The sequence below is a fragment of the Sciurus vulgaris genome (assembly GCF_902686455.1).
Source record: "Sciurus vulgaris genome assembly, chromosome: 14".
NCBI classification, from domain to species: Eukaryota; Metazoa; Chordata; class Mammalia; order Rodentia; family Sciuridae; genus Sciurus; species Sciurus vulgaris.
The window spans coordinates 36105017-36117072 of NC_136475.1; the positions used below are offsets into that span (position 1 = coordinate 36105017).

Consider the following 12056-nt stretch of genomic DNA (forward strand, 5'->3'; position numbering starts at 1 on the left):
TCATCGTCATCATCTTCATCATTCCATGAGTTCTCTCCACACTTCCTTCCAGTTTCATGCAACAGGAAATCTTAGTGAAAAAACAAATAGGGCCCAGCCGAGAGGAATCTTGGACCCCCTCAAGCCCACTTTTATTTAAGTTTGATGTTGGAAGTTAGAGGGGCCTTATATTCTCACTGTTGACTTAGACCAGCTCCTTTGGAACTGAAGAATTAATAAGTAGTGAATATATTTTCCCTGGATATTCTCATGTACACCTTTTGTCCTTTGGCCATCTCCCTGGGAGTGGGAAGTGGGCAGAATGTGACTGATCTCTACTGTTTGTCAGAGTCATGACTAAGAGTTACCATTGGAGGGAAAATGGATGAGAAACCTGAACTCCTTAACTCTCCTCTGCCTCCCATTTCCTTGTACACACACCGTTTTGACCACTCTTTCCTATGATGATAGCTGACTATGCCCCCCACTACTATACCCAACTCCCTAAATGTAGTTGTTCCTACTTCTTTCTTGAATTTCCAAATATCTGCTCACTGGACATTTCTCTGTAGATTTTCTACAAATGATCCTTGTTTGTCTTTCAGAACCATTAAGTTAAAAGTAGAGAAGAATTACAAGTGTATCTTGAATCTCTAGGAGTTAGCAAGAGTCTAATACCTAGGATATGCTTAATAAATGCTTATGGAATGATTAACAAGATAAGTGAAATGATACATGACTATATATTTTGCACACAAAGAGATGATCACACCATCAGCCCTGCAAACTAAGGTGATGTTTACAGGGCTACCAATTCCTTACCCATAATCCCATAGATTTTCCTGACCCTTAAAGCCACATGTCATCCTGTTGGGACAATTTTACCCTTCAAGTTTGATGTTTGTTTTTACTGTATACCACTTATTTTTAAAACGTACTTTTGAGTTGGAAAGACAGAAACTTTTCTGAGGTCTTTTATGACCTTAGTGACAGTTACTGATTGCAGAATTGAAAAAAGCATCGATTAGCACATTTTAACTGTTTATCTTTATGGATTTAGGGTTTTGAGTTACCTTAAATCAATATTGTTCATTACGTGTTACCAGGTCTGGCACTCATATTTTTTTTGCTGTTGTATTATAAATGATGTAGTAATGTGAATATAGCTATTGTATCTTCTTTGAACTTTCTTTATATAAAACCAAGAATGGTAGTGACATGGTTATCTCATCTATTTAGTTAAGAGGAGGTGTGGTTATAATCCCATATAAAAAAATTGATATTTCACGGATGAATGGAAAATTAGTGGCAGGTCAGAAATTAAAGCGAAGATCATGCTATTTCAATCTTAGAATCTGGTAATTCTTGTTTTTTCATCTACAAACCAGTGAAGAAAATCAGTGTTCTCCATGTTGCATTTTAAAATACAGCTTAATTGAGCTGTAATTTTACAGCACTGTTGACTATATTCATTATACCAATTACTTGAAACTTTTTTTGTTTCTTATTTTGAAATGTGTGATAGAATTTTCTATCTTTAATCAACTTTTCTCATTATAGGAATTTTTCCTATGTTCTGTTTAGCCAAGGTCTACTTTAGGAAAAGTTAGGTTGCCTTGCTATTTCACTGTGTAGTGATTTCAAGCCTAGTGTATTTAGCTGAAGTTTGTAAGATGCAAATTGTATGAGGTACTTTTTTGGTCCTCTCCATTTTCTTTGTCTTTATATTTTAGTTGAGATGAAATCAGTGATGCAAGGACTACTTAGGTTTACTAATGATGACTTTGAGCTTCCATAGTAACTTACAAATGCATCCACATAAGCATAATACCAAGACATCCAAACTGATATAAAAAATCTTCAATTATAAGGAGCAAGTTGGCAACAGTTGTGGATTTGTGGAACTACATAAAAATACAGAATGTTTCCCCCAAAGCGTAGTTAACTATAACAAATACAAAGCTCAGAGGAGGGACTGAACTGTAGGAGTGACTTGTTATTGTCTTGTTTTCAGATGTGTTTGAAACCAGTCTATCCCCTCTAAAACAGATGCAGAGCTTTTATACTTACACTATTAGTTTTGCTTCAAATATAGAACAAAAGCAAACTGATCACACTGATTGAAAAGATGAGTTGGTAGGTGTGTAGCATCTGGAAACCTCGGGGGAGTTGTTTGTTCATGTCTCTGTCATTGTCCCTTTCATAATACAAAAGCAGCATTTGTTCCCAGGAAATACCTGATGAATGTTCATTTTGACCTTTCCCTTCTCACTAAAGGACATTTAAAAAATTCTCTCGACATCTACTCTATTGAAAAGAAGATTACCTTTTTTTTTTTTCCTATGTGGTTCAGAAGAGCATGTGAAAGACCAAATAGAAGAAGAAAAAAAATTAACATTTTAAACTATCTCAAATTAGAAGGGTTTACTGGGAAGACAGAGGGTTTTCCTTTTTTAAAGGTCATGACTGGATATTGCAATTTGCTAGAGTTTTGACTGCATCATATCCTCTATTTTATTCTTAAATTCTGGAATGTGGACATTAAATTCACCCCTTTCACTGCATTTCTTTGCATAGTATCTTAATTAACATGAGGAGATCAAGGTATCCTCTATATTCCTATGTTGAAATAGTTGATCCAGGATGCTGCCTGCCTCTGTCATTCAGAATTAGAAGCAGCATTTTTGATGGTTATATTATATATTTGCTTCTTTCATGTCGATGCAAGTTGTAGCATTGTATTTTGTTTTCCGTATCACATTAAAAGGTTTTTGAATTCACACTTCAACTACCAAATACTATATCAGGCTACTGACATCTCAGTAAGTTTTGATTTTTTTGTGTCATGGTTGTAGAATAGAGATACTGATCAATAGAAACATTTATTGACTTAAGAACATAAATAAGTGCTTGCTTTTTATAGAGAGTCTTGCCTTGCGTAAATGGGATTATTGAAACTTTGGATCAATATGAAAGGTTACTGGATATTTATTTGCTTTACCAACTAATTTACAGTAGGCTTATAAAATATATTTGGCATAGTGCATTGTACAGAAATACATTTATTATATAATGAAATGTACATGCCCATTGCCTTTTTTTCTCTTTATTTAACAATAATGTTAAGTGTAATTTTGTTCACAATTGGTCATCTATACTCCCTCTTTCTTTTAATACTTAGAACATCACTAAAAAATGTTTCCAAGTTTATGGTCTTCTATTGCATTTGAGCCCAAGACAATAATCAATTTTTTATGGTATGTGGCTATGGCTACATTTAACAGGTCCTTGTAAAGGTCTCATGTGTGAAGTGTGCCATATTGCTGCTTGATTTTTTTTTTTTTCTGGCTACAGCAATGCACCCTCTCCTCCCAACTCAGAAAAAGGCTACAGCTGAAATAATTAAAATCCATACGCTTAATGATCTGTGCCTTCTGCAAGGTGGCACATTACTGTCTCTAATGATGTTTAATAGCTCATAACATTCAATACATTTAATCATCAGTTACTGACATTTGTTGTACTTTTGCATACTGAACATATCTCAATAGGGGGGAAAATTGCATTGGACAGATTCAATTATCAATCCTTGGTAAAGAACACTGGGTCTGACCAAATGAGAACACACATTTATCTTCAGAACTGCTCAAGTCCCTGAAACAGGGCTATAACAAGGCCACGTGGCTATACTGGGATTTTGTTAGGTGAAGCAGTTTTGATTAGTGTCACATTGTGCTTTGTTGGTCTCACATCCACTTCTAGATTGTGGTCAGAGTCCCTGATTGGGATGTCAAGAGTCTGGAATGCTGGTCCCCATAGGCCACCTAACTCCTGTACGTTGCTTTCCACTAGAACTTCTCTGTCTTTATAGTTAATGTGAGACTGAGTAGGTCCCATCGGGATCTGAAATTCTCCACTCTCACAGTCATTCCTGAGACAGTGGTCCCAACAGGCTTCTGAGAATCTGCACCTCAAAGTGTTTCTTGAAAAAAGGAAAATGAGAAAGAGAGGACAGCAGAGCCTCCTACCCTTGCTTGAATGACAACAGAAGAGACAGCTTTCTAATTTTACAGTATTTGCATGGTTTTCATGTAGTTTGTCTGATAGTTTAAAAAAAAAAAATCTAAGTAGAGAAGTCTTTCTTCTGAATGCTGCACAGTTAGGCCAAATATTGTCTTCCTCTTTGTTGACAAGATCTAAACTGTGCCTGGCAGTACTATAGATGTTCAGGGCTTGAAGTATCCAGAGGAAACTGCTTATTTTAATGTGAATTTTGTTGGAGAAAATGCAGGGTTTTATTATTCTTGAGACTCAAAAATTATGATTGTGGATTGTTGACCTTTTCCCCAATCATGGATTTGAGTCATAGCCACCCTGGGGTGAAATTCATACATACGCCTAGATTTTTGATTGTTTCAAAAAAAATTTATGCTCAGGTATTATAACTCACTAATTTTGCTTTCTTCTTCAAAAACACTTTGTAGTTTCTGCATTGCTATAAAGATTCCATTTTTCAGAATCTTTTAAGATTTGTAGCTCAAGAAAAATATATGTGGAAAAAGTTGCGAGGCAGACAAAGGTTATCACGAAAAGGGCAGAAACATAACTAAGAGGGTGGGAATTTTGGCCCTTTCATCTTCTCTAAGAATCTTGTAATAGGGAAAGAAACATCAAGTACATAAGCTGTCAGTATGTGCTGGATAATTAATGTAATTAAACAAAGAATAAATGTCATTAGACATATGAGACTTTATATAATTAGACAAAGGAAGATATGCAATTATAGATGTTGTAGGTAAAAAACAAAAATGCTACTTAAAAATATAGGCCCAGAGAACTTTCCTGAAGACAACTCATCAGATATGCCTTGGTGCTGTCTGTCCTTGCTTATAAGAACTGTGGGTGCTATTTTGGTTTCTTTAATTGTCTGTGTTTTTTAATCCTCATAAGGAACACATGTTTATTTTATAATGATAATCCTGACAATGTGTCTCACCACAGAAGGTGTGAGATGTACATTGAAATTTCTCCCTTTCCTTGGCTTTGTGTGTTGTAATCTGCTCTTATTCTTTCACAGCATTTTTTCTGTGACTTTCATTTTCCTTCTTTTTCATTTGATCATCTGATTCCAGAGGACAAGCCCTCTGCCTGTCATTGCTGAAAGAGTACAAAGGAAAGTTAAACCCTGCTCTGCGTCTGGGACTACCATCAACTCTGGGTTTACAGTTTCTTTACCTTAGAGGAACACAGACATTCACCATCCCTTCTTCCTTCCTTCTCATAGTTTCTAGTAGTTCAGTGATCAAGCATTTAAAGAGTACTTACCTCTTCTGCAGGCTAATTCTTTAAAGGGTGAACCATGTGGTGCCTATACCATTTTGATTCCTGGTTTTCTTTCTACATGATTAGCCTACCTTGGACTGTTCTCTGCTCACTACCCATTCTTCCCTGTATTATCCACAGCCTGAATCATTGCACAGTTGGTACTACTTCAGACTTCTGCATGATTGTGCAGTGTCTCCAGAGTATCCTAGAAACTGGATCAAGAATTGATTTAGAAGTCAAGCATCATTTAAAAAAATATATTCAGACTTTAAACAAAAAGGTTTTTTTTTAAGATATATTCTTGCCCTTAAGCAAGAAACACAAGAGCAGAATCATACAAAAAATATACTTCTAAATCTGTAACCAGCAGTTTGCCAGTTTGCCAACTATTCTTACTGTGTTGGGGAAGATCAAGATGATAGTGTGGTAGTGGTATTAATGATAATAACACATAAGCCTCCATTATGAGGAAGACCTTAGTCCAAGTGCTTTGAATGCACCACCTGTAATTTCCACTTGAATGCAGGCTGTGAGACCATTATTTTGACCCCCATTTTAAAGTTGAGGGGCTGAAACACAAAGTTTGAAGGGCACCGAGCTCACTTATTTCAAATAGTTGGAATGGAGTGAGGGTCTGAATACAGGTCTTTGTCACTTTAAAGTGTTTATTTCTTTTTAATTCATGAGTTAAATATGTCAAGTGTTTAGAGCGATACATATATATTAAGCCTGTAATAAATATATACATATTAGCGGACTGGGGAGATAGCTCAGTCAGTAGAGTGCTTGCCTCGCACGCACAAGGCCCTGGGTTCGATCCCCAGCACTGCATACACACACACACACACACACACACACATATTGACTATGGTTTTTCCCCTTGGTCTCTCATTTGGTTGTGTTAGTTTTTTCTTTCCAGCAGGTATTGGTGGCTTGAAAAGAGCACAGGTTTTCCATCCAGATGATTCTCTGGATGATTCCAGTCTATAATCAAGTCCATGAGACTGATATTAGAACACACATGCAGGCAGATCTGTGTTACCCTTTCTTTACTGCTCCATTCCCACTCCTTACAAGGTTATGCTAGTTCTTAGTTGAATATTTCAGTATTATAGAAAAAGGAGTTTTCTGGGAAAATAGTTTATTTCACCCTGATAAATTTGCTTATCATTTGGCAATGTAGATTTCTGTTTTAATTCAGTAATCCTATAACTATAGGGGTAAAAGATACATTAAAGTTATTGCTGGTTTCAGATTGCCTTTCTTTTGGAATCTTTAAGGATATGAAATCATTCATATCTGCTTTAAATGAGCTTTTAGCTTTATTATAAGCTGAAATTAATTACCTTCTGTTTATCTTAGAATAATCTGAGAGGTTAACCTTGTTTTCCAATGGCAGACTCCGTTTTATAATATGACTCTCTCTTGCTGTCACCCCTCACCCCTCTCTCTCTTTCTTATGGACTTGTACTGGACTACTTACAGGGGTATTTGCCAGCTTGACTAGTTTTGCCTAAGAGCTCTGTACTGACCTACTCACTTTGACACAGTATTGCTAACCGAATGGTCAGCATCTAGATGAAGTGCCATTATAGTGACCCACTGTAGGAAAATCTGAACTAGAAAATCCATTTGATTGGGCATGGTTCCTCAAGTAATGCTAGTGTCTTCACATGCTGGGTGGAGATGGGGCTGGTCTCTCCCATTGGGGTACTCCATCCTAAGAGTAGCTAGTCCTGCCTGAGTGGTCTACTACAGACAACCACGTAGCTCCCTAGGTTCCGTGCACAGTTCATCTCCCCTTGTCTTGAATAAGTGGATCTATTCTATTCCAAAAGCAGCTGACTTACCCATTAATACTTTCCATGTGTCGGTCTGGTTTAACCTGTGGTCATCCTCTCCGTATCTCATTGGATTTGCCTTGACGTGTAATGTTCTTTCAAGCTACATGGAAGAGCTTTATGTAAACCCATGGGAAGGGTGGGGCACTTGGATTGAATATATATCTCCTTAACTGCAGTCTCTACCACAGACTTTGTGTAGACCACTAGGGCCATGCATCTTGAAAATTCAGCATTGGGCCAGTGTAAGAATTAATTTTTAAGTTTCTCTGAAACCACTGTTGTATATCAAGCTGTTTATTTCTGCCTATGCATAAAGACTAAGCTGGTTAGCAAGATAATGTGCTTATTACAGATGATAGCCTACTGGAAAAATCCTAAAGTACAATATATTTTCCTATATGGCCACATTCCTCAAGTATAAAAATAATCACTGTAAGGGTTAAAAAATTATGACACCAACTGAGAGAATTGTATTATGTTCTAATGTGACTGTAAAATGATGCATTTTTTTTTTTTTTATTTTCCCTTGTGTCTGTGGATACATTGTGGGATGCACAGATTCTCAATGCTATCATTAGCCGATTAATAGGTGAGGTATAACATTTCAATTAAAATATTGAATATATTGTTTTACCCTAAATTAAATAGTGTCATATTTAATAGAATAACTCTATTCTTGAAGTTTATTGATACTTTCATATCTCTGTATATTTTTCTATATGAAGCTTCATTTATGTTTTCTTCTAGTCCTCCTTCCCCAGGTAGATATTTACTCACTGATATAGAATCAGTCTCATTCCTAGTTAATCATTATCATTTTTCTTTTCCATTTCTAGGGTCTGTTTGTATCAATATTTACTTGACTCCTATATTGTCATTATTCCTCATTAACTCCACCTTGTCTTTTGTATCCACATCTAATTGGTCCCCAGATTCACTGTTTATGTCACAGAGATCTCATTAACACTTCCTTCTTATCCTGTGTGTCATGTGTCTATTTTCTGTTCCAGACCATCATCTCTGCTGTCTGATACTATAGCTGCATTTGCCCTGTTAACTGATTTCTCTGTGCTAGTTATGTTCTATCCGGTCTATTTTATGTGACTAAAATAATCTTCCAAAAATGAATATCTGTTAATGTCACTCCCCTCTTGGCAGAAGACACTTCTTTTACATGTCAAGACATGTCTTTTACATGACAGTTCAGGCTCTGCCACCTCTCCCCAACTGCCTTCCTCGTACTCGTTTCCACAGAGATGCCTTTCCCTACTCAGTCTGGGGCCCCAGCTTTCAGAGCCTTGTGTAGTATTCATCTGTCTAGGATGCCCTTCTCACCTGTGTGTTCCTGGTGAGCACCTCTTTGTTTTTTGTAGATTATGAAATCCAACAGCTTTCCCCTACTAGTCTCATACTGAATAAATCAATCACTCATTCCTCCCCATTGCCTGCATTCTGAATTATGTCTGCTATGACACACAATCATGGTATTCGATTATGTGTTTGCAAACCTGTTTTCTCATGAAACTGTGAATTCTTGGAGACGAATTCTCCCAGCCATCCTTTTAATTCCAGAGCAGAATACAAAATATGACACTTGTTGAGTTGGTTCAGTTCTCTCTAAATGTTCTATATGTTAAAGAATAAGTTGCCAGAAGATGATTAGAAGTCTGGATCTTGGGTTTCTATGTACTGTTTTTGTCTTATTACCTCAACTAAGACTACAGTCTTAAGGAGACCAGTGTCTTAAGTTTAAGTCCTCTATGGAGCAGTTGGCTTTGTCCCTCAGATGTTGGTAACCTCAACTAGTTGCCTAATAATTGCCATTGGTTCCAAGGGAAATTGAGAGAGAGGATGGTTAAGCTCAGGGCAAATTCATCTCTCCTATTAGAGATATCAAATTAAATATCTGATGCTGAAAGCATGGTTTAACATTTCAGTATGAAATATATACTTTTTTGTGTGATAGTACCTATCCATTGTGCACTGATGGGCTTGTAATGAAAGGGTCTCTTATGACCACCTGGTCATAAGAGTTTTGTAATAAGAACAATAAGAGTGTGCCCACAACCTCTTAGGATTGCCAGCCTTAAGCCCTCCAATATACCCACTCTGCCGTCCATGTTTGTCTTCCAGGTGAGACGATGCGGATCGCCTCCTCTGAGTTTGCTGATGACCCATGTTCATCGGTGAAGCGTGGCACCATGGTGAGGGCAGCAAGGGCTTTGCTATCGGCTGTAACACGCTTGCTCATCCTTGCAGACATGGCGGATGTCATGAGACTTTTATCTCATCTGAAAATTGTACGTATATAGAACTTACCAACTTCCTTTACATGGGTGTACTCTTGACCATGTATGTTATAGCATCGAATTGTGTTGGACACAGCTCCCTCGGTTACTCACCCACATGGTGTACCACCAAATTTTTCTAACGATAGAATTAAACTTAGTAATATATCCTAGAAGTATTTGGATTGCTTTCCTTCTCTAAGAAAACAACAGCAACAACAACAAAAAAAAAAAAAAAAAAAAAAAAAAAAAAAAACCACAAAAAGTTTAAATTTCCACTTACTTCTTGGAGTATGCAAGTGTGTACTTTTAGGTCATAGAGCTTGGACTCAGTGCCCCTGTCCTTACTCTATCTCAGGAGTCAGAGCTGTGTTGGTCCATGTGGTAATGAGGCTCTGGCCAGCTCTTCTGTGCCCCTTATGCCACCTTAGAAAGGCCATGTGTTGAATATATTGTATCTGCCCCAAATCTGTCCTGAATATATATGGATTTTGAGATCTTTATAAAGTGGTAATATGTGGTAATATGTGCGCCCCATTCACATGTACTTTGCTTGTCATGGTTCCTTTTAATTCTTTTAATTTGCTAATGGAAATGGAACCCTGCCCTGGTCACAGGCTTTACTGGAACACAGACTAAAGCAATCTCCCCAGACATTGACAGCTGGGCCTTTCTGTTCTCCTGGTTACTGAAAACAATTTAATTGCAATCACAAGGATTTAACCCTTTGAATAAACATACTGAAGCACAGTTGCTCTGCCAAGAGATGATGCCCTTTTCCATGTCCTCAGTGGATTTAGTTCCTGGAAAGTTGGCACCTACCTTGGATTTATCTTCAGGTCTTTAAATGATGGGATGGGAAATGCAGAATTTCTTTTTTGGGGGGAACTGATCATTTGCTGGTTTAGGCCTCCAGCCCTGGGATTATAAACTTTTCATGTTGCCTTTCAGCACATCTAAGTTTTACTGTCTTTGTTGAATTGAAGCAGGTTATGAAGAGGAAATGGGTGAGCTAGGAAGAGAATAATGAGGCCTCTTTTCCCCTCACCTTTCTCAAATTCATTCAGTAGAAGGGACTAAGAAATATCTTAAATCATAAGTGTTGTCTGTCAAAAAATCTTGGGCAGTTACTTTACTGGAATTAGCACTAGTGAAAAGGTCAAGATTTCAAAGTTATGCATAAACTCCTAAGTATTTTGAAAAATCTTAAATCCAAGATCTACAGCCCAACCTCCATTATCATAAACCATAAAGTGAACTATAGTGTTGGTGGTTTTCATGCAGATTCCTGAGGAACAAAGCAGAACCTGTTCTGGGTTCCCTTTCCTAGATTCTTTTCAGAGAATAGAACATCAAAAGCCACAGATGACTCCTGTCAACTGGATGAGGTGAAGGATTTGAGGAGACACTTAACCTACTTCAGAAGATACTGAGGGGCAGTAGGGCATTATGATTAGCCATGTGGAGTCAGACTAACTGGGCTTTGTTTTGGGTCCACTTACCAGCTGACCACATATCCTTCTTACATCTCAGATATCTCATCTGTATAATGGTAGTGCAGGCTTCAGGTCATGAAGAGATTCAAATGGGGGAGATTCCTAGGAAGCACTTAATCACAGAGTCTGGCACAAAATAAGTATTTGGGAATTGGTGGCTACATATGGCTTATAATACCACTGGAGCCACTTATAGTGCTGGCTGTCATTCTTCCAACCCCCCCTACTGATACATGCATCTGTTGTGCTACAAATAATTTTATTTTCAATGTATGGGAGAAAAGGTTTTGTTTTTACCTTACAGCCTATTCAGTCTTCAAAGTCATTTTCCCAGAAAGATAGACTTCCATTATCCTAGGGGGAGAGTAGGATTAAACCCAAAGGAAATTAATATTGTGTCCCATGTGTCATTGTTGGTCATGTTGTGGAAGGTCATTTTCAACAATCTTTGGGGGTGATAAAGGGCTAAATATTCTCCCTGATCTGTCCCCACAAGGAAAGTGCTCCTTAAATCTGAACCTGTGATACCCTGTGTGCATCAGTGGCTGCCTGTAGTCCTGTTCTACCCACCTGTTTGACGGTGCCGACTGCTGATAATATCACTGCAGCTTGTAATGTAGAGTCAATTGCATTCTTTTCTTCACGCAGCAGATTAAGGGAAGCTTAAAATAAGAAAAAGTAAAAGGATTTAGCACAAACTCATGCAAAGGTCAACCTAGCAATATTATTAAGTAGTCCTGTCAGACTGTCAGTAGTAAAATTAAAAATGATTGTAGACTAAATAATTCATTTGTTCTACTTAGACTGCAGCCTCTGTAGCAAACAGCAGTGGTGGAATATTGCTATCTTGTGGAGCAAGTGAGGAACTACAGTTTCTGTAGCCATCACTGCATTGTGGAGGTTGTGGCCTCTGTCACGCTTTGAGTTCAGATTAGCCTAGGTTTCCTCTCATGGAGTATCAACCCACCCCCTAAAGACATTGTGTCAACAAAATCATTATAAATGAACATAGGGCACAGTTCTGCTTAGTATCGTATTATTTCTTTTCTGTAGAAGCACAACCTCTCATAAAGTGTTGTAAGCATCTATTTTGGTTTTCTGACTTAGGATGAAGGACGTGTCAT

At 37.5% G+C, this 12056-nt stretch overlaps 1 protein-coding gene across 4 annotated transcripts in view; it reads left to right on the plus strand.

Annotated features, from left to right (window-relative positions):
* Positions 1–12056, plus strand: part of CTNNA2 (catenin alpha 2) — a 1097968-nt gene that overhangs the window by 314704 nt on the left and 771208 nt on the right. For all 4 annotated transcript variants that reach the window (XM_079111126.1, XM_079111127.1, XM_079111124.1 and 1 more), the window contains exon 4: positions 9282–9448. In XM_079111126.1, coding sequence (XP_078967252.1) covers positions 9282–9448 — 167 coding nt within the window. The remainder of the gene's footprint in view (positions 1–9281; positions 9449–12056) is intronic.